The sequence below is a fragment of the Trachinotus anak genome, unplaced genomic scaffold (genome assembly GCF_046630095.1).
Source record: "Trachinotus anak isolate AG129_WGS33_773 ecotype Australia unplaced genomic scaffold, CSIRO_AGI_Tana_v1 ptg000012l, whole genome shotgun sequence".
NCBI lineage: Eukaryota > Metazoa > Chordata > Actinopteri > Carangiformes > Carangidae > Trachinotus > Trachinotus anak.
This window is the reverse complement of record NW_027273863.1, coordinates 2,883,510-2,907,319: the sequence shown is the minus strand read 5'-3', so window position 1 is coordinate 2,907,319 and position 23,810 is coordinate 2,883,510. Positions and strand designations below refer to the sequence as shown.

At 43.1% G+C, this 23,810-nt stretch overlaps 1 protein-coding gene across 2 annotated transcripts in view; it reads right to left on the bottom strand.

Moving 5' to 3' along the window:
* The window catches only part of LOC139628985 (disks large-associated protein 1-like), a 114,245-nt gene that overhangs the window by 52,649 nt on the left and 37,786 nt on the right, over positions 1–23,810 (bottom strand). For both annotated transcript variants that reach the window (XM_071491281.1, XM_071491280.1), the window contains 3 exons: positions 16,649–18,186; positions 6,687–6,901; positions 4,096–4,291 (listed from right to left, as the gene is read on the bottom strand). In XM_071491281.1, coding sequence (XP_071347382.1) covers positions 4,096–4,291; positions 6,687–6,901; positions 16,649–18,070 — 1,833 coding nt within the window. In that variant the 5' untranslated portion in view covers positions 18,071–18,186. The remainder of the gene's footprint in view (positions 1–4,095; positions 4,292–6,686; positions 6,902–16,648; positions 18,187–23,810) is intronic.

Here is a 23,810-nt window from a genome sequence, read left to right as displayed (position 1 = left end):
AAGGTTAGGAGCCAGTGGGCTGGTGGGATTTCATTAGTCACTGTTACTTTTTATGGAGTTCATATCAAGTTCATTTGTTTCTTCAATAGTGAATTTGTTTTCTCAGAGTGGAAATAAACCTTCCTCTGTGTCCTTACTTCACATTTTGATTTTTAACACATGAAGCTTTTAAACAGTGAGGAAGACAAAATTTTACTAACTGCTGGAGACCTGATGATGATACAAGTTTATTCTTTAGGATAAACCCTTGAGATGAACAATCATGTTTTTGAGTGGGTCCTATCATACAATACAGGTAATCATTAAAACACAACAAAACAAAATACCAACTAACAATTGGACACACGTGCAACAGTGAAGACAATAAACACACAAACATAAAAAAATAAGTACAATGGTGAACATAACCACATGGTGGCCATAGAGAGCCCATGAACAAATGCCTGCCCAGCAAAACTAAAATATTGTGTATATATAAAATGTACTGTGTTATGTTCACTGTATACAGAAATAAAATAAAATCATCCGTAACATAAACTATTATTCTCAAGATAGGAAGACCCACTATATTTAAAGAAGTATTGTGCTGAATGCCTTGTACTATGTACGGAATAACATGGTACCAGAAACTGCTGTAAGTAATGAGGATAGTTGAAATGTAATGTATGAATTAAATGTATGTCTTCTTATATTGAGTGGAGGCCATTTACGAGAGTTGTACATTAAGCAGTGATCAGTGCTTTAGGGACAACCAAAAAAAAAGATTATTGTATGCTGTATTAAGCTGTAGGTGGTTTGTTTTGGATGTGTTTTGATAATTTTTTGATGTTCAGCATAGTCAAAATATGGTAGTTTAAGTTGTGATGCAAGTTTCTTCAGGACACTAAGCATAAAACAGTTTCTTGACTGAAATAGAGCACTGGTTCCAAAATTAATTTTACATAGAACATGATCAACATGATGTTTAAATGTAAATTCAATGTCAAGACATAAACCCAGGTATTTAATTTGATCAACTCTGTGCAGACTTGTACCATCATTAGACGTTATTATTAAATTATTAGATATTGTTTTAAGGCTCTGTCTGGTACCAGAAACCAAAGTATATGGTATAATTGTTTTATGAACTAGCAATTTATTACCTAAGAGCCAGTTTTGTAAGGTATTGAAATCTGATTGAAGAGCAGTTTGGATTTGCAATAGGAGAGAGTTAGAGGTATACACTCATCAGCCATAACATTATGACCACCCTCCTAATATTGAGTAGTTCCCCATTTTGCCGCCAAAACAGCCCTGATCCATCGAGGCCTGAACTCCACTAGACCTCTGAAGGTCTGCTGTGGTATCTGGCACCAAGCTGTCAGTAGCAGATCCTTTAAGTCCTCAAATTTGTTGTTGTGTTCCTCAAACCATCCTTGAACCATTTTTGGTTGGTTGGTTTGCTGAAAGAGGCTACTGCCATCAGGGAATACCATTTCCATGAAGGGTTATACTTGGTCAGCAACAATGTTTAGGTAGGTGGTATGTGTCAAAATAGCCACATCCACATGAATGGTAGGACCCAAGGTTTCCCAAACCCCCCATGACCCTGTTGCTGATTCACCGATCTTCCTTCCTTGGACCACTTTTGGTAGGTCCTGACCACTGCAGACCAGGAACATCCCACAGGTGCTGCAGTTTTGGAGATGCCCTGATCCAGTTGTTCAGCCATCACAATTTGGCCTTTGTCAGAGTCACTCAAATCCTTATGCTTGCCCCTGCTTCCAACACATCAACTTCAAGGAAAAAATGTTCACTTGCCGCCGAATATATCCCATCCACTGCCAGGTGCCACTGTAACGAGATAATCAGTGTTGTTCACGTCACCTGTCAGTGGTCATAATATAATGGCTGATTGATATATATGCCAGCATCATCTGCAAATGGTTGGACAGAAGAACTGGAACATACCAAAGGCAGATCTTTAATAAAAATAGAAAAAAGAAGTGGAGCATTCAAAACTGCTGTAGGAGTTTTTTTGTTTTTCTTTTAATGAAAAGGTACTGCATTGAGATGAAGTATTATTGAAATGGCAATGGCATTTATTAGAGGTGATTGTTAAGGATTTTATAGTGTTCCAAAACTGTAAAACTGCAAAAACCTTTTACCTGACCCTCAGTCACTAAAGAAGTGGACCAGGTGGGATCTGAACCCTGCCTCCCCAGCTGGGAGTCTTCACCCCTGTGCTGTAGAGATACAGCTTCCTCTTCATTACTAACACAGCAGCAAACTGGGACTGTGGTCTAACACAAGTTCACACTCAAAATGACGTCACATCATGTGACCACAAGTGTTGCAGCCTGTCACTGCTGCTCACTCGGCTTAAAATGAATGTTTTACTGTCCTTTGTTCTTCCTGTGTCACGTGACATGGAGATTACATCACCATCAGCACTGACACCGTCTACTCCTTCCTTGCTCGCTGTTCCACCCTTCACCATCCAGCAGGTCTGAGCAGGAAGAAGCTGATCCACCATCAACGTCCTCCACAATCTTCTTTTTATTTTTCATTCTTTTATTTCCATCCTTTATTTTTGTTCCTCTCCTCTGAGCCTGTACCTGACCACAGGTGAGCTCACATCAGGACTGAAGTACAGGTTACAGATGGTGTGACCCTGTCAGGAGCTTTCAATCATTCATGATGCTGCAGCTGCTGTGAGACAATATGAGTCTCCCTCAGTCACATTTAAAACTGGACCTTCATGAAGGAGTCAAAACCTGTGTTTTTGTGTGTGTGTGTGTGTATGTGTGTTATGGGGGGTTATAATTAGATTCATGCAGAGGAGAATCAGACCGTTAAGTGAGGTTCAGTGTGATGATGATGATGATGATGATGATGATGCTGAGGGACAGGCTCAGGGTGAGAGGTGGGGGTTACCAAAGTGGTGCCAACACAGATTTCATAACACAAAGAGTGAACAACACGTCTTTATCGTGGCTGCAGAGTGAGCCAGGTAACACAGGTGAGAATAGGAAGTGCAGGAAGTGCAGAAGCCACATAACTTTAGCTTCAGTAACTGGTTCATCAGTTCCCTCTACCTGTCTGCGAACAGGTACAACAGCTGCCTATCACTGAGACACACCTGTCCATAAATATTCCCTCCTCTGTCTCAGTCCCACTGTGTTGGGGTCTATTTTCAGTGGCGGATGAACAGCTGTGAGCAGGACAGTGTGTGTGTGTGTGGGACTGAGTCAAAATAAACTACAGTGTGTGTCACAGTTGTGTTTCTGGGAACAGTGGAGCTCACATCAGACTGTGACACACACACACAGTCCCTGTAGGAGGATTCACCAAGTCACCAAGAGCGGTCGCTACAATCAGTAAGTAAGAACAGTCACTAGAACCAGTCAGTAAGACTAGCCACTAAGACCAGTCACCAAGACCAGCCTGTCCTGGATGACTTTTCCTCAGTGATGACTGCCTGTCTTCAGTCTGATCAACCTCTGACTGAAACTGGATCATGTGTCACCAGGTCTGACAGTACAGGAACTCATGAACACACTGTTTTCTGACTGAACAACTGTTTCCTATCTGTCTTTTTCCCGACTGTTACCTGTCTGTTTGCTGTCTGACTGCTTCCTGTCTCTGGCTCAGGACAGAGATCAACCGAGTTTACCATGTGACAAGAAAGACTGAAGCTGGTTGGTTCAGTTTAACTGTTTTGTCGACAGATTTAATGATTACGGTAAAATGTGTTGTTTATAATTATAAATGATATGATTTATATTTGAGTTTTGTGTTAAACAGTGACTCTGATCCTTAGAGACTGTACTGGACTGGACTGGTCTGGACTGGAATGGACTGTACCGTACTGGACGGTACTGTCCTGTACTGGACTTCATCTCCCACTAAACACTAAAATATTTTATTTAAATAAAATATTTCATTAAATATTTTTATGTAACCAGGAGTCAACCAGAGGCCACAAACTCTCCCACCATGAGAAGGATTTCAAACACCATCCTGTCAATCCAGGCCTGTTTGTGTCTGTGTTTGTGTGTGTTTGTGTGTCTGTGTGTGTCTGTGACTGTAACTGTGACAGTATTGGCAACCAACCTGACTGATGGTGCTCATGGCCCTCATGTAGCTTTCATTGCGTGAGCGGTATTGGGGTGAGGACAGCAGCGATTTGGGGTCGAGGAGGGTTTTGGGGTCCAGGGTATCCAGGCTTCTATTGATTGAAACCTCACTCACCGCACGCAGGTAACTGTGGCTCCTGATCTGCAGTTTGGGGGAATGCTCCGTTGAAATCCTGCCAGAGGAATGATAGGGTGGGTGGAGTTACACACACAATCACAGAGCAGTGGTGATGGTCCACGTTACAAAGAAACACATGTGTCTCAGTTCAGGTCTCATCTGAGGACTAGACTGTCCCAGTTCAGAGGTTCCTTCTTTACCTGGACCATGAAGGATCCAACATGTAGATTCTTAATGGTCCAACATACCCCAAGATTCATTACCTGCTGGTAATGAAAATAATATGTCAGCAAACAACACTTACAGATCTGCTTCATAGTCTACGAAGGGCCACACCTTCATAGACCGGGTCCTGTGAAGGATGTGGCCCCTGAACTGATAGACCAGGCCCTGTGAAGGATGTGGTCCCTGAGCTGGGACACAGCTATAGTCATTCATCAACCACATAGTCTCTGCTGTGACAAATCTGTGTCATCAATCAGTCACATCTACAAATGCTTGTTGGTCTGTAGCTTTACACAGTGATAACAGCTGGTGTTAGTGCGACTGTGGAGGCTACAGAGGAAGGAGCCTCTTAAATATTTTATAACATATAGTTTCGTATGTGACATTGATAGAAATTTACATCTAGTTCCTTTAGAAACAACAGCATTTACCCACATACAGCAGTTTAACTAGAACTAATGCTAGAACAGTGCAAGCCATGCTGATGAAACATTATGGCAGAATTTAGTTGTTTTAAACGTCTGAAGAAGAAATCCACAGAGGTCCACAGAGAAATGACTTCTGGAACTTTGTGATGTCAAAACAAAGCAGTCACTGTGTTGAGTGTTTAACCTGAAAACTACTATATTTTTACTGGATCAGTCAGTAGACCTGTTGTTACTAGAGCTCAAGAGAGATATATCTTCTGATGGAGATCAACACTTCAGATAAAACACTGGAGAAGAGTAAAAAAGTTAAAACATGAAGGTTTAATGAAAATTGATCTCAGCTGTTTGCTCCTAACGAGAAGAGCGACTCTATGTATGATATGGTATGAGGACAGAAGTATGTAATGCACCAAAGTATATTTAACAGCTGCTGTCATAATGCTCTTCAGCCCACCAGAGTCTGTTCTATATATGACTGATTTAAGACTTGTCATCCTGTAAATGAACCTGCTGAAGCAAACTCAAATACATGTGGGATTTAATAACTGATTGTGTATATCCAACATATGATAAACGTGTGTTGGTTTAAGACAGTGGAGGCAGCTCCACACATGTTTCTGACACAGTAAGAGCAGACAACAGAAAAAACTGAGCTGCAGCCTGAGTCCCTCGACTACTCACTGTAATTACTCTCACTATTTAGAGCTGTGAAAGCTTCATCAGACAAAGGTGATATTTCTGCTTCCTGCTGCAGATCAGACTGAAGATTACACCTCTGAGTAGCACGCTCTCCGAGCTTCAACACAAGATTCAACACAAGGGCTGGTTCCGGTCTGTTTTCTTCTAGAATTTCTTCTAATTCTTTTAACACACATGTTTAAACCAACTATTTCAGGTCAAAGTTGAAATATAAGATGCAGTTATTACATATGGTGTAATATTAATCTACTGAACTGATCAGATTAAAAGTCAGTGAGAAGAATTCTTCAGTAACGGTCTAAACTGAACATTAATATGAAACAGTCACTTCATTTTAAATTATTCATATTCAGTTTATCAGTTGTTTTTATCTATAGACGACTGTAAACACAACAAACCGTAACACAACACATTTAATGTGAGCTCAAATGCTTGGGGTCCCGAGAGGAAAAGGTTTAAGGGACATCTGTAAATTGTAGTGTCTGCCGATAGTCTGCATTGATGCATTCAGGGAACATAGTATGTATAGTATAAGTATGCATGTGAGGCGTTTATGGGACATCAGTAAATTGAAGTGTCTGCCTAGAGTGTTTGAAGCTGTTTGATACCTTTGAGGCAGAAGTCAGTGGGAGCAGATGATACACTGTGTTAGATCTACATGGTATATTTCCTTTGAGAAAACTGTAAGTAAAGCAGATTGTTTGTATTCAGAGGAGGAAGTAGTTATATAATGTTCTGTCCTGTATTTACTTCTGTTTTCTATAAACAGGATAAAGAACAAGATCCAGGTGACGCTTTAAAGGTTCCACTACTGTTATTTACCTGTTCTTTATTATTTTTGTTATGGAACAAATTGGCATTTATTTGTTTGTTATACATAAAATCATCATCCGTTCACTTCCCTCACTCATTAAATGTTAAATGGCTCTTGGACCCTTGATGTGGACACCAGCTGGAGGCTCTGTGGGGCAGTCATTCGTATCACCTGTCACATATGATCTTCACATATGAGGAGAAAACTGCTGATAGTTCTGTCCATTTAAAGTCCTCACACTGAAACACAACACAACAATCCATTAGGACTCTGTGAAATCTTACTGTAGAGTGGTCATCTCAGTCAGGGACGGCTGTGTGGCTTTCAGGTAGCTGGCCCGGCGAGCCTGGATCTTGGGGGAGGGTTTGGGACTCCCATCAGAGTCTCCACTGTCGTCCTCGGCCATGGCTTTGACGTAGCTGCCGCTCCTCATCCTCCGACAGGGGATGTCATCCTCCTTCCCCAGAGGAGAGAAGCCGCTCCACTCATCCTGAGGTACCTGGTGACCGGGCACAGAGGACAGAGAGCCGGTGTCAGGAGGATCCACGCCGCTGCTGTCTGAGTCCCAGCCGCCAGACTGGCTCCCTACACTGTCCTGATGGTACATGAAGAGAGCTCACACACAGCGCAATAAGAACACAACACAGACTGAACTAAACTGACGGCTGGTATCTCTCTTCATCCACACACACACACACACACACACACACACACACACACACACACACACACACACACACACACATACACACACATACACACACACACAACACACACTGCTGAGGGACAGTGTTGGCTAATTAGCACAGAGCAGGATGTGCACAGCTCTGAGATTCTCTCTGGCTAATTCATACATCTGCTCTCCAGGAGTCAGTTCAGTTCATCAGCACAGAGAGGAGTGTGCGTGAGTGTGTGTGTGTGTGTGTGTGTGTGTGTGTGTGTGCACTTTGTGAAGTTGAAACATCTTACCCCATATTACAAGAGCAATAAAAGACAAACTCACACAAAGATGAAGCAGCTTCATGTTTAACCCAAAATAAAAACCTCAGCTCAGTCTGATCAAATCAGTCCAGGTCCTGAGTCTTTGTCTCTTAGTGGAAGTGACTGGACTTTAGTCAGTGTCAGGTCTCTGGTCACAAACCAAGACTTTTCAGAGTCTATCTGCATCTGAGTTTTTGTTCCTCAACTTACCCCTAACAGATTCACAGTCTCAGCTGTATGATGTCCAGGTCAGTGACAGAGAGGACTGTCACTAACTGACAATTCACAGGTTAATCGATCACTGATCAACCAATCAGTGACTAAATACACTGGATAGAAACTGAAGAATTAATATCAGTAAAAATACTGTTGAACAGTCTGAAGTAATAATGTTGACATAAATCAATATCACTGCTACAACTCCCAGTGAACAATATTGTAACTACACAACACAAATACACAGTGTGTGTGTCGGTCTGTGTGTTTCTCTGTGTCTAAAGGAGAACACACACAGAAATAATACAAAAACAATACAGAGAAGAACAGGATGATCAATAAGAGAAATAAAACCTAATCAAGTCTGAGGCTTCACTGTGGTTAATGATTAATAATTAATAACTGTTCTCTCTGAGTCTGACATGGCACAAGTGAAATGTCCAAGAGAAAGAAAAGATACTTGACTAGTGTAAATGTCTCTGCAGTAATAAAACAGAACATGAGTCCTCTGTCCCTCCTGACACAGGAAGTGAAGTAGATATTAATAACCACTGATTTAGTTTCTTCTCTCCAACATGATGAATGATTACAGTCAATGTTAAAGCTCCATCCAGTCTAGAGGTGAATGTCCATGTGTTTGTGATTCTAAAGCAGGTCTAGGTTCTATATTAATACTGTGAAAGTATCAAAGCCTCAGTCCACAGAGAAATGCACACAGCCTGTATTCAGAAACTGAGCCTTAAAACCAGCCGTCAGGACTTCTGGAACTCTGTGATGTCACAACAAAGCAGTCACTGCCCTCAGCCACGCCCCAAGCACCGCCCAGCTGGACCCATCATCCAACCTTGCAGGATTTGGTTTCTCTATCTGTAATCTGCTGTGTTTTTATTGGATCACTCAGAAAACAGTCAGTCAATCCGAAGCCTGGGAGAGGAGATGTAAAACTACACTGAGATGGTTTTTGGTTTCTTAAAACCACAAATATATCTTCTGATGGAGATCAACACTTCAGATAAAACACTTGAGAAGTTAAAACATGGAGCTTCAATGTTATTAGTGTCACCTGTGTGTGATGAGTCCAAACATTAGAGAGATGAGGGACAAAATCATTTCTTCTTTGAGTGAGTGATTGATATGAACTCTTCAAACAGTCCTGAGACCAGATCCAGATCCAGACTGCTGGGTCTCAGTTCACTGTTAATAGCAGTGTTAAACTGTGATGTCAGGTTTATATACAGGCCACTCTGGCTCATTACTCTTAATTAGCCACACCTTCTGAGCATGCTCATGTCAGCTGGAGTGACTCCAGTCAAACCTGCTTCAGACTGGAGGCCAGAGAGAATCTGACAGACGATAACAGAGACAGAGGAGAGTTGCACCACTGCTCTGACTAATTACATGTGAATCACTGAGGGAACAGATCTGCTGGGATAAATGTCTGTGTGTGTGTGTGTGTGTGACGTCAAAGAGACACAAATGAGCAGTTTGGCTATAAAAAGCGAATGCGGGGAAAGGACCAGCTGCAGCAGCATCAGCAGCGGCTGCACCCACGCACAGGCCTCACTTCCTCTGCAGCTCGGCTCTCAGTGGTGGAGCTGCTCACTCGTCCTCTCAGCTCAGCCTGTCTCTGCCACACCAATGCAGTTTAGCTACAAAACCAATCATCTTTAGGAAATAAGCCTCTGTGCATGTGACATCCACAGAGACTCAGTGTGGATACAGTGGGTCCACACGCAGCATCCACTGAGTATTTCATATTACAGCCTGTTCATCGTTTCCTTGGCAACACTTGGCTGTTTTTAATGGCTTCAGGCAGCAGCGTTAGAAATAACAGGTACTGCGCCTGTGCTGCTGAGATGCTGAAGATAATAATTTGCACATTGAACACAAACAGGCGAGGGGACATCTTCACTGTGTCCTCCTGACACGACGGTGTGCTGCTGCTGCTGCTGCTGCTGGTCGCCACAGCAAGTCACACACGACCCAGATGTTTACAGTGAATCCAGTTTTCTCCTCCGTCGCAGTTTTTATGATTATACATTTTTGTCTTTGAGCTTCAGAGAAACTTGCTCTTTAGTTGACAGATCCACTAACTGTCTGATCTGAACCATCGTCTGCAGCCCAGTGTCTCCACACCTCCACCTGAGACACAGTCCACCCACATCCACTTCATCAGGGTCTTTAGGGAGGAGCCTCATGATCACCATGGTTACCTGACCTTAACCTTAACCTCCCAAATGTCTGGACTCTGGAGTAGGACCCGTAAAAGGGGCAGCCCTGTATCACTGTATAGGAAGAAAAGAAAAGAAAAGGAAAGGAAAAATGAAAGAAAAGAAAAAAAAGAAAAGAAAAAAGAAATGAAAAAAAGAAAAGAAAAGGACAGAACACCCTCCATCTCCCCAGTGTTGTGTAAAATGAATGAATAAATAAAGACAGTGTCCTGAGCTGAGGTACTGATGAGATGGTTCATGGCTCTGGTTGTTCACAGCAGTGAGGAGCGACTCATGTCTGAGGAATTTTTTACAGTGTAATCTGTATTAATCCAAACACTTGTCACTAGTTTATTTATAGTGTATTAGTCAGCTGTCACAGATTACTGACTGGGGTAACTGTGAGTGTTAGACCACCTGATTTATGACAGTACTGGATTTATATGATTTTTGCATCAGTTTGATGAAGTGTTTTAATCTTCAGTATCTAATTTGCAGGATGAATCAGACACAGAAATTTCTTATTTCACTCATCAACAGATATTTAAAGGTCCATGTTTTAACTTCTCCAGTATATTTGTGGTTTTAACAACCAAAAACCATCTCAGTGTAGGTTTACATCTCCTCTGAGTGATCCAATAAAAACATAGCATATTACAGGTAGAGAAACTGAATCCTGCAAGGTTGGATGGTGGGTCCAGGTGGGCAGGGCTTTGTTGTGACATCACAGAGTTCCAGAAGTCTTGACGGCTGGTTTTAAGGCTCAGTTTCTGAATACAGGCTGTGTGCATTTCTCTGTGGACTGAGGCTTTGATACTTTCACAGTATTAATATAGAACCTAGACCTGCTTTATAATCAAAAACACATGGACTTTTACCTTTAGACTATATGGAGCTTTAAGTTAAATTCTCATCACCCACCAGTACAGTAAAAAATGAGGGAGGGTCTGAACACCGTCTCCACATGAAAACTGATTTAACAAAGAGACCTCACATTTTTACACTTTCCGCTGTGACAGAAACTTCTTAAGAATATAAGAGAAAATAAATGTAACTCTCAGTTTTAAAACCCTGCCTTTGTAAAGGAGGAATATTCCCGCTCTTAATGCACAGTGAACAAAAACCGTGTGGTTTCACTTCCTGTCAGTATTTGTGAGTAAACGTGTGTGTGACAGCTGATAACTGAGTCACAGTCTAAATCATCTCTGTCTCCTGCCCACACAGGTCTGCTCCTGACACACACTGCACTTCCCATGATTCCTCTCATGTATTCGGTTACCATAACAACCATTGCTCTGTCTAAAAGATCATTAACTGGCTTAAAAAACCTGTCGTGAGGGGCGGCCCGGTGGTCGAGTGGTTAGGGCGCGTTGAGCACAAGACGCTTTTAGCAGGCAGTCACCGGTTCGACTCCTGACCAGTCCAACTCTTTCCTGCATGTCATTCCCCTCTCTCTACCCCCTTTCCTGTCAGTCTCCACTGATCTATAATAAAGGCATAATCCCCCCCACGCAAAACTAAAACTAGAGTCTACTCCTCTGGTTGTTTCCTCACACAAGTATCGGGAAACATGTTGTTTTTGCAGAACATTATGACATCACAGTGAGGGTGACCTTTGACCTCATGGATATAAAATATAATAATTTTTCCGTTGTTGGCAACACTGAGATATCATGTTCATGAGAATGACACGAACAACCTGAAAACATGAGGCCTCTGGCTCCGACTGACGGAGGGATAATAAAATAATATTTGTACATTCATGTGTAAAGTCATTTTATTATTAAAAAAAAATTTTAAATTTAAAAAAATTTTAAATTAAAGCTCAGCAAAAAAGTAATTAGCTGTGTTATCCTGGCTCCACAACAACATCATCATCCTCACCATCATCCTCTGTTAACAACCATCTTCACTGTTTGTTGTTATTGTAGAACATCTGTGCAGATTTGTTGAAGCTCTGACACCCTCACTGTTGATGATGTATCCAGGTAGACCAAAGTAAAGACATCCCGGAAGATGAAATAGTCTCTAAGAGAAGTACTCTTATGTGCTGGTAACTCTGATGTGTGTCATACATGTGTGTTGTGTCATACAATCTTTAACCACAAACACACACACAGACAGTACAGATAACAGATAAACAGCAGCAGTGGGTGCTGGGGAGGCCGTTTAACTCTCACAGAACAAACAGAAGCACCTGATGTCTCAGTGGAGGTTATTAAAAGGTCACCAATAATGTGTGTTTGTGCGGTCGATGATCGGCTCAGTACAGAAGCCCTGAAAAGCTGGTGATTTTTTTTCATCCCCAAATGTTTTTTTCACTTGCCTCTCAGGGGCAGTTTTTACAGATGTTTTTTTTCTCACTAAAATCAATAAACAAATAAATAAATAACATTTTTTTGGTAAGGCACTGCTGGGGACACTGTAGGACTGTAGTAAGTAAGGTCTCGACCTTACCCTGTAAAGTGCCTCGATATAATGTATATTATGATTTGGCGACATACAAATAAAATTGAATTGAATTGAATTGTATTCCTCCACCGTGGAAATTAATCCATGGATAGAGGAGTGTTTTAGAGTGACATCATGATGTCTGCGTGTTGGTGTGTATCTCCACTTTTCATCTTGAATTCTAGTCAGAATATGAGTCAGAATATTGAAAAAGCTAAAACTAGAATGGTGCATTGCTCCACCTCGACAATCCTGCACAAGTCAGATCAGGAGATGTTCAGATACCTGAGTCTGTGTATCAGCTGACACTGATCCGACACGTCACACATCGCAGGTGAAACCCTTAGAAAAACATGAACAGATACATAACTGACACAATCTTTGATCATGTAATCTGACTGTCAGTTATTAACATCAATAAATAAAGGAGTTAATGACTCTTCCTGCACGAGTGCCACCCTTCAAAACACATGGTCATGTTAACACTGTAACATGTTGCCACCAAAGTCAGTTCTTCTTCACTGCTTTAAAAACAGTAGGTGCACAGCCCAACTTCCTGTGTAGGCTACTGTTTTAGAGCAGAGAAGAAGAATTAATTTCTTTATCCAGGTTTGAAACTATAAAGTTTATTTATAAATGATGTGGCATCAGATCGGTGCACAGACATGTATTCTTACTGATACCTAATGCAGTATTTTAGGCAGTATCTGGGGTACTTCTGATATTAGTATTAGTACAGAACCAACTCTGGTCAGATCTGCTCCATATTGTACAAACTCACAGATCAACACCAATAATACATAATACAACCAGTCCTTCAACCTGAACCATCAACCCTCTGATACCACCCACAGCAGTGTCTCCTGAAGAAGCCCCTACGATGGCAGGCCTACCAGGTTGTCATGGTTACAATAATAAACATGCAGACTGTGCTGAGAGCAGCGTACCTGCCTTTGTCACAATGGTTACTATAATAACAGTCATGGCCTTTTTAGGTTTAGGAAAAGATGGTGATTTGGGTTAAAATAAGTACTTCCTCAACATTAGACGATCTTTGTTGTCATGGTTACAATAATAACAACGAATGGTCATGGATAATAGAAACAACATAAACTGCTACTTTCACATGGGAATCGAACACCGCTCTCCTGTGTCATATTCCTGTGTTTTGTTGACCCATCCATCCATCTGCAACCTCCTCCTGACGTGGACTTTGTCGCTCTATAAACTACATCACGGCACTTTTCCCTTTGCTCCTGTCATCATTACTACGACCACTAGATGTCGCCTAGCATCAAAACCTAACTATGGGTCATAATGACCTGCTGACAGGGCTTGTACAGGACAGTCTCAGGAAATGAGGGTGTGAACAGAGTGTAGTTATTAGGTGTAAACATGTTAAACCTGTGGTGTGGTCCTTCACACCTTCACACTGTTGTTGTGTCATCACTGTTACAGGTTAATTCAGCCTGACAGGTCAGTGCAATGATGAAGAGAAGACTGATGAATAAACTCAAACCCTCTTCAAATTTGAATTGAATCAAGATTTGAAGTGGGTTTCCTGTTTGTAGGTAAACACCTCCCCAACACTTACAAAGCACAGCACAGCACGACAACATAACAACACAACAACACGACAACACGACATCACACCACGGATACACAAAGACTGAGGAGAGGCAGGAAGGGAAGCACTAGTAAATAAAAAATGAGGTCTAGAAACAGGAGAGGATGTTGTTCTTCATGAGTTCATGTTGTCACCTAGCATTCAGAGAGTAAGGCTGCTACTGGCTCTGCACTTACTTCTCTCTTCAACTCAAAAGGAGGACAGAGGAGGAAGAGGAGAAGGAAGAGGGAGGCTCTCCAAACCAAGAGGAATTAAAGGAGGTGGAGGTGGGTTGGGTTGGTCGGAAGCGTGGGGGTGAGTTGGGTGAGTGAAGAAAAGGCAGGGGGGGAGGAGAGGAGGGAGAGGGTGGCAGTGGGGTTCTTCGGAGACCAGAGTCTGGTGATGGGGGGCAGTGTTCCCCCTCAGACTGTGGACACACTAAGACCGGACTGTGAGTCTGTGGTGAGACCAGGTCTCAGTCTGAGGTTTTCCTAAAGGATCCTTTCAAAGTAAAGTTTAAAGTTTGTGATCAGTGAATCAGAATCAGCAACAGCAACAGTGTGAGGCGACTGTGAAAGATCTCTCAGTACTGTTTCCTTCGTTGACAGATAGTAAAATAATACACAATAATACACACCTGAAATATCTAAGTGTGGTGCTCACACAGAGAAGACGTCACAGTTACACACTGGTCAAAAACTCACACGTCTATACTGGAGGCCCAGTAAAATTATTAGCTAGCTAATGAGCCTGCAGGCTAATTAAAAAGCAAAAGTGATCAATTACTATTAACGAGCTACAACTGACTGATCATTCAGCTGGTGTGAAACTGTGTTGTACCTGCCTTTCACCACAGGTCGTATCACAGAGACTTCCAGACATACAGATCGGTAACCATGGCAACTTGGGTTAGGACCTGGTTCAGGAAAAAATCATTACAGATAAACAGTTCCTGAGTCAGCGTTTCTGTCCTGACTGAACACAGGAAGTGTTTTACATGAGCTTCCTACCTTAACTTACTTATTTCACAGAATCTAAACTTGAGAAGAACTGTTAATCTGTCTTAACCTTCACTTCCTCTTAGCTGACATGCTTCATCCACATCACTGCTCTTTCATTGCTTTTACACAGCCAACTCAATTCATCACTAAGACTCATGACAGACTTTCCTAACTTGAGATAAGACAGGACTGATAAAGTTAGTCAGATTAGTGTTTCTGCTCCTCAAGTAAGAGGTTTCTGTGACACAGCTCAGGCTCCACACAGTTCACGGTTTGGTTAGTCTATTTACAAGACAGGCAATTAGCTAGTTAGCCACTACAGCTCAAATATAGCACAGAGTATGTTTTTAATAAGCTAATTAAAGCTGAAATGATTAGCTGATTCACTGATTAGGCAAATAATCGGTCCCTATTTCAATATTTGATTAAAGGTTACATTAATTTATCAAAATCATCATTCTTTGTTTCCATGTGTATGTGATGAGTTTCTCCTCTAATGTGATGTAAACTGATGACATCATCCTGACCTTTAGAAAACTGTGGACGGTGTGTTCCACCATTTTATATTTCAAACAATTAATGGATAATGAAAGCACCAGTTAGCTGTAGCACTAATGCTAAATAAAATACTGCATGATATCAAATTTAAGTATTTAAATAAATTGAACTGAAAGGATCCTCTGGTCCTGAGCAGAGGGACTGACAGGACCCTGTAAACATACATTATTATATATGATGAGAGTGGCTGAAAGTTGTGTGGGCTGACTGTGGTAAATGCTGCTGAAAGCCTCATATTAGCAGCTTTAGTGTGTCCGCAGCCTGACACAGTGATGTCCAGTCCTAGTTCCTGTAGTTTTTATTCCAACCAAACACTGAAGCCACACAGGGGCTGGGGGGAGAAAGACCCTGGACTCAGACCAGTATATCACACAGGCCTGCAGGTCCACTGAGCCCTGGTATGGTGATCGTGTAAAGCTGTATAAAGTTGGGGATGCCCCTGCTCTGAGAAGACTCGACAACCCCATCCACCCTGTCAGCTGACTCTGTCATCTCACTGTAAACACCTGTACACTGACTGTACACCAACCTTTAAATGACGGAGATACATGCCTCACTGCCTCTTCAACCAGATGTTAGGGTAGTGACATCTGCTTTTAGATCTTAACATGATTGGATGGGTGTGATCTCTAGTCATGAGATGCTGAGTTTTCCTAGAATGCCCCAGTGTCTAAAATGTTCCAGTGCCCTGGATGTTCAGCCCCAGAATACGTTGGCTCAGTCGCTCACTGACGTCAGTACTACTACTGCAGCAGCGTCTTATACAGAGCTTTAATACACCTGCAGGCTCCATATGAAGACAGGTATGATGTCAGGTGTTATCAGTAACAGTAGCAGGTTGTAACCTCCCTGTATATCACACATCAGTCTGCGGATATTAAAGGAGCTGAATCCATGATGGTAGCATTGAAACAACCTCAAACTTTACTAGGTCATTCCCACTGAACCAGTACTTCCTGACCCATGTGACCCAAAGATAACGAAACCCTCCTTATGAAACTGGATCCCTGTCACTGGTCGGCTCTACTCAACCTGAAGATGGATGTGATGTCAGGGAGAGTCGTGTTTGGTAGGACTGAAACCCTGAAGCCTGTCAGGACTGGAAACCACTGAGTTAGAGGAAACCCTAGTGAGGAAAGTAAGTCGTGGAGAAAAGGGGGTCAACAGAGGGGGGAGGGGTGAATCGACTGGTTTTGGATGGGAGTCGGTGAGGAATTATTTACCTGTAAGAAATGGCAAGAGCGCTCCTGCTGCTGACTGCCCTTAGATTTGACTAGAGCTCTATCTAGGTTTAGGTTACCGGATCCTGCGCTGGCTCGTAGCTGGTTGTGGCTGCTGTTGTTGGTGTAGACCTCTCGGGCCCTGCTCACCGTTAGGCTCGATGACCACGCCCCTTTCTTCACAAGGGGCCCGTCCACAAGGCCCAGTGGCAGCAAGGGGCCGCTTCCTCCACCGAGACCGCCGCCGCTGTTATTGCTGCTACCACTAACTGGCACACAGGCCGACGACGCTGCGTACTTCACGTCATTGTTGCTCCGGGAGGCTTTGAGTGCGGGGTGGTGGTGCGTGTGGCCATGGTGTGCGTGGGTGTGTGTGTGCTCGTTGAGTGTGCCATAAGGGTCCATCATGAAGTACTGCTGGGACTGCGAGGAGGAGAGAGCAGAGAGGGGAGTCTGAGGGAACTTGTCGGGGTTGTTGCCGAGGTACCGGCCCATTGTCATGGCGATGGGCGAGGGGGAAATGGAGGGTGAGGGTGAGGGTGGAGGTTGGTGGTGGTGAGGGTGGTAGAGACACAGCTCCCGTTCCAGGTTGTCATCTGAGCTCCAGTATCCAGAGCCCGGAGCAGATGCTGAGCCGTGGAGCTGGTGGTGGTGGTGGTGGTGGCTTCGCTGCTTGGGCTCCGCTGATCGACAGCGCTCACGGCTCTTGCTGCGCTTCCGGTGGCGCACTCCCACTGGTGGAGTTTCACCCTCTGGGCTGGCCCGTGAACCACCACCACCACCTCCTCCACCACCACCACCACCATTAACGCTCCCATTATTGGCCCCCTTGGAGGACTGCGTGTGGTGTGGGCCCTCCAGTGAGTGTGACTTGGTGAAGAGTTTCTGGACTGAGTGGACCAGGTGGCGGATTCTCCCTGGGCTGTCATTGTTGTTGTTGTTGGCCCCCATCCCCCCACTGTGGGCCAGCACTCCTCGTTTATACTGCAGTGTGTGATAGCCATCTCTGGAAAATGACGGCTGACGCTCAAACGGGTCCGCAAAGTTTGCTGGGACCCGGGTGGGCGTTTTACCTCCATAGCCTCCTCCAGCTCCTCCTCCTCCTCCTCCTCCTCCTCCTCCTCCTACATATGGTACCATGGCCATACACTCATCCTTTACCTCAGGATGGTGAGACGAGGAGGTGGAGTGGCACCTCCGGGGGAAGGTTCCGTATGGGACGATGCTGTTGCTGTCAGAGGGGTACGAGGTGCGCTGAGCGTTGTAGTAGGGCAGCTCAGCTGGGTGTGGCATGGGGATGGGCACGGGTATGTCCATCTGACTTATCAAATATGGCTTGCGGTCAACATGGTGACCCAGTGGATCGTACGAGGGCTCATAGGAGACCACGTGATGGTGACTCCGACTACTGGACAGGCCTTTCATGACAGGGGGAAGGATGGGTGGATGGAAAGAGGAATGATATGGATGAGAGATGCCGGGCTGCCCTGCGGTCAGCGGAGGGCTGCAGAAGAGTGTCCCTGAGAGGAGAGCTGCAGACTCTGCAAGACAGGAAGAGAGAGGAGCAAAAGGACAGAGAGTTAATGCAGGAAGGCAGCAGGTCAAAGCACGAGAGTGGAACCAGGACTGGGTTGAATTCAGAACTGTAGAGGTTAGAGCAGGTCCCCATTGTCCTGGGAACTTCTGCACCTCTCTGACCAAACATGACAAAGATCTGCAAGACATTTAGAAACTGGACAGACACAGACACGCATTTTTATGTTTTTGGTTTAAAACAAACTGCCTGTACACACACAGTCATCTATCATTGGATAATCCTTAATTCATTTATAATTTAAAAATGACAATACTTAAATCTGTTATCAAAACCAAAAACCAGTTTTGGGTCAGAATAAAAAACAAAACAAAACAAAACAAAAAACAATCAAAATGGTCTGTTTTTTGTTTTTAGTCATTCCGTTTATCCTTTATTTAGTCCTTTATTTATTTCCTTTGCTTTTCATTGTGGGTTTAGAATAAAAAATTACATACAAGCGTGTGAATTCAGCTTTTGGTTTCAAACTAATAATGATAAAAGAAACAAAAAACAGACCATTTAGATTTTTTTTTGTTTTTGAATTTAATGACAGATTTACAGTTGGGGTTTTTTTTTCACTTGAAAATTATAACTGAATTACAGATTATCTGATAATGCCCAGACACTAATTCAGGAGACCTGTCTGCAGGCTGGGAAACAGGGGGCGGGGCTTTGTAGATCATGTGATCTCAAGTTCAACTAAACCTGTGTGGACTGTGATCCTTATGATCTTTTGGCCAGATCAACCGCCACGAGGTCATCTATAGCCCCGCCCACAAAGAAGGCAAAAAATGACTGTGACATCATGACACCTGCATGGGTAACAAGTCTGTATTTAGCAGAATCAAAACAGTGCTGCAGAATGTCTGCTGGTGTAATGATGTATTACAGCACAATAACAACTTCCTCTGCAGAGCATCAGTCTTTCTAATGGCTGACTGTGCACGTTCACAGGGTCAAAGGTGAATCAAGGTGAACTCTGACCTGCAGGTACACCAGAGCTGACTGGAATCAGAAGAGGAAACACATGCTTGTCTGTTGTCTGAGCTAAATGGAGGATGGAGGACACACCTGTAGATCAGTGTAATGTGACCTCACATGGTAACCAACAACAAGCCGTTGCTCAGGGCAACATCAAACCTCTAAACCCCTTGACCAAATTTAAAACATGAGACCAGAGGACTGAGAGGGAGGTCTTCTCCCAGCTGAAGACCTGGAGGCAGACACGTCAGTCGGCAGGTAACAGAGCTGTGAGACGTCTCCTCTCAGTCCTTACATAACGGTCACTCCTCAGGAGGCTCTGCAACAAGGCTCCAGGGATCAGACTGCTCACAAGGCACTTTATTACACATGAACAGCCAGGCAGTGTGTGTCCCTGCACTCCTGCATTTGTGGTGGAGTTGTGGGATAGGTGTGTGTGTGTGTGTGTGTGAGAGAGAGAGACAGTTTCCTCTGTCCTACTTGGCCCATGACACAACTGCTTAACACAACCTGACAGCTCCACTGGTAGAAGGGCTGCTAACAAGCTACAGTGACTCTCAGTGAGCTGGGGAAACCTCTCACACACACACACACACACACACACACACACACACACACACGCAAACACACACACACCTACTCCCCTCTCTCCCTCTGCAGCTCCACCACAGTAAATCCTGCAGATATCACACACAATCTGAGGGTTTTGGTTCCTCGTTGTAAAGATAAAATAATTATTAATCATGATGATGAGCACATTAGGGCATTAGGGCGGGGCTATAGTATGATTGACAGACTGTACTTGACAATCAGGATAGAGTTTCGAGCAGGTCAGCTCCACCTCTCACTCCTCCTCAGCTCCACCTTCTCCTCCAAATATCGTTTCTTCTGGTTTCAAAAAACCAAGACAGACATATTACAAACTGGAGGCTTCAAAACAACAGCTGACAAACCAGTGGGTGACGTCACGGTGGGTTGACACTTGGGTTATAGTGAAATTGTTTTGTGAATTTTAAAAATCTCTCAGGAACCAGGTCCAGAGTTCTTTGTTCTGACAGTGAGGTTAAATAGCATCATCCAGAAATGTCACCTGATCTCTTCAGGTGCTTGTCTGCTTTCACCCAGGTAGTGCAGTCTGTTTGTGCTGGGGTGAAAACCTGAACAACTGGACTGGACCGGTCCTGGGGACTCTGGTAAAGCAAACAGACCAACCACAGGACTTGAAACTCATCTGGTGGTCGTGAGCTGTTCAGGGAGCGACTGTATAACTGATGTGCACACTTGATGTCAGAATACAACACTGACTGTTCATACCAGGGGTCTGCCACCATGTTTTAACTGCTGCTGTACACTGACTATGTGGAGGGGTGTGTGTGTGTGTGTGTGTGTTTGTGTGTGCGGGTCTGTGTGTATTATCACACGGTGTGTGCAGCAGCCTCTGTTGATTTCTGTTCTTGCTGTGGTATTGAATTTGGTATCGAGAACCGTGGAACATTGATGTGTTGGTACCGACCACCAACAGTCTGGACTGGTGACATCACTCCTGCTAACCACAGGTAACAGGTAACTGCTCTCATTTCTATACATTATCCTTATCCTTCTGTCAGATGACTGACAGAGCACAAACAGTATGAACACACAGACAGAAACTTCAGACTCCAGAAGAAGAAGAGCAGAGTAAATGAACCATGTGTCGTTAGTTGTGACTGAACACTTGATGTCTGCTTTACACGTAATTATGGGCAGGACGCTGAGAGTTAAGACACTGTACTCACAACACAGTGTCTAAAAATAAAACTTGACTGAATGAAGGAAGTGATTCACTTCAAATGATGTGTTAGTGAAGTCAGACGTTACTGTACCACAACCCAAATAACTCAGCCTGTTTTATTTCCTGTCTGGAGAAATATTCATCTGATTACATCAAATACTTCATGAGTCATCACACACACACACACACACACACACACACACACACACACACACACACACACACACACACACACACACACACACATTCATAACGTGTGACATGTGTGTACGATGACTGTGAGTATGTTTGTGCTCACTTCACAGTCAGTGTTGTGTATGGAAGCTTATAGAGCACTATATTAAAATGAAAATGTAATTCCACGATAGGATGATAATTTTAAAGTAAAAAAGAAAATGAAATAATCCTGTTTTTATTTTCAGTGTCACACACTTGTCGTTCTGTGATATTCATATGAGTCATACTCTTCTGTGCACTGGACAACATTCAGATGTTAACTCAAGTTTAACAATTAAATGTCAATATAAAACAGTGTAACTTGATTTTCTATTTATGAAAAGATTCGAGGCACAATTAAAATTAAATGCAAATTTCTTACAAGTACGGTAGAAAAAGAAAAACAGAATTTGACATTTAATTTTCAAATACTTAGAGTATGTGTGTATGTGAGTGTAAAATGTGTGTGTCAGAATATATCTGTGTAGGTTTTAGTTTTAAACTCGTCTCTTCTTCTACGTTCTACCGTAGTTACGATTTGAGCCGTTGTGAAATGAGAACAGAAACAGACTCTTTATTGTGACTGTCAGGTCACTGATGAACAGACTCACTGTGGTTCATCTGAAGTGGCTTCTATGACTTAATAAAAACAGCTGAACATAGATGTCAATCAAAAGCACTGATCACAGTGTTTCATGTTCAGTTCTCAGCACAATTGGCAGCGTTGGTGGGTGGGAAGCTGGTGAGGGATCATGTCATGAGAGAAAAGAGCTGCAGAGAGAAGACAATCAGGACGGGACCAGAGTGTCAGCTGGTGTCATCACAACCTGGTTGTTATCAGGATGATTCTATGTCGTCTCCTGACTGAGAGCTCCTGATACACTTTCCTTTAATCAGTCTACGTCAGGAAGAGCGGGAACACGTTGCTCTGCTGATCCACCGTCACACAACATCCCACATGTAAATCTGTGCGAGGAGAAACAACAGAAACAACCTCTAACATTATATAGAGGGGATAAAAGCACGAGAGATTGACAGGTGAATCCCCCCCCCCCCAATCTTTTACACCACCTCCTGCTGCATTTTTCAAAGAGCCATATGTGGCAGCCAGGCTGGGCTGATGCTGTGTGTGTAGGAGGAAAGAGAAATGAAAATAGGGCTGAGATCAAGTTATTTTGGGCTAAATGGAAGCTGCTGAACAAAAAGCCTTTGACTCACCCTCTGAGGGCGGATACCAGCACCGCAGGCAGACAGGATCCTCAGCTAATGTAGCCCGATGGGCATTTACTTCCATACCGGGGCACAAACACAAGGGCTGTACCTCCATCTCACATCCAGTTCAGTCCTAATTCTGTGTTATTTACAGCAATGTGGTTACTGTGGTTCTGTTCTTTCTATATTAAAGATGAATCCATGGGCAAATAAAAAGGGGGTCTGTCTATAGGGTTGTGTTTAAGTTGGGTCTTCTAACCTCTAGGACACAGCTGCTATCAGGGTTATGGTCAATCAATCAATCAATCAATCAATCAATTACCTAAATTAAGCAGATACTAGATTTAATTTAGTGGACCTGACAAAACCAAATCTCCTAGAAATCGTGTGTGTATAAAAGTGATGAGTGACGCCCACAGTGTGATGACTCCACCAGGACAGCTTCCATGAAACCACTGCTCATATTTAGTAAACAGATAAAATAACTTAAGTGAAAGATACAAGCAAAAATCTTTCACATTTACTTCTATACATGAAATTCATCGGATAGATGAATAGATTACTGTGATCACATGATGAAGTCATCACTAACTGCTGAAGAAACTAGCAGGTCTGAATAACATAAACAACGGAAACACCTGCAACAGGAAGTGAGACAACAGACTTCCTGTAGCACAACAATAAAAGCCCTGTTAAGAAATAAAGGGTTTCTACCCACTGAAGCACTAAAGGGCTTTTTCTCCTGTTTGTTTTCCCCAGCTGTTGGTGGAGACCAAACACTGAGCTGGAGAGAGCGAATCATGGAAAAGACAGGAGGGAATAAATGGGAAATAAGAAAAATGTTCATTAATTTATTGTAAAATACCCAATAATGCTTTAATGTTGCTGTATTGTCCTACAAGAAAACAGTGTTGTTTGTTATTAAAGTTCCGTATTTTATCCACCACAGTAAGTTACATATTTTATCTGATTGTATTAGTGGTCACCGGGGGTCATGCATTAAACGACCACTCATTTAACAGTGATGGCTGACAGTGTGTGACTGTTGTGGTGAAATGAACAGTGCTGAGCTCTGCTGAGAGAAGAAACATGTCTCTAACTGAATCCACATCAGTCGAACAGCAGCTGTTATGTGTGTACAGTGGTTCTCAAACATTTCAGATCAAGAACCCCTAAAGAGACAGAACCCATCTTCTTACAAAATGTGTTTAACAAACGCACATCCTGTTGTTTCTTACTAATAAATAATTCCCCTTTTTGCTGGGGATCCATGGGAAAAATACCTCAACTTTATAAAAAAAAAAGATTCCTAACAAGAAGCTACAAATACAAATACACACACACACACAAACACTGAGCCTAGATAAGAAGACATTTCAGTGTGATTCAGGCTTTAATTGTGCAGGATG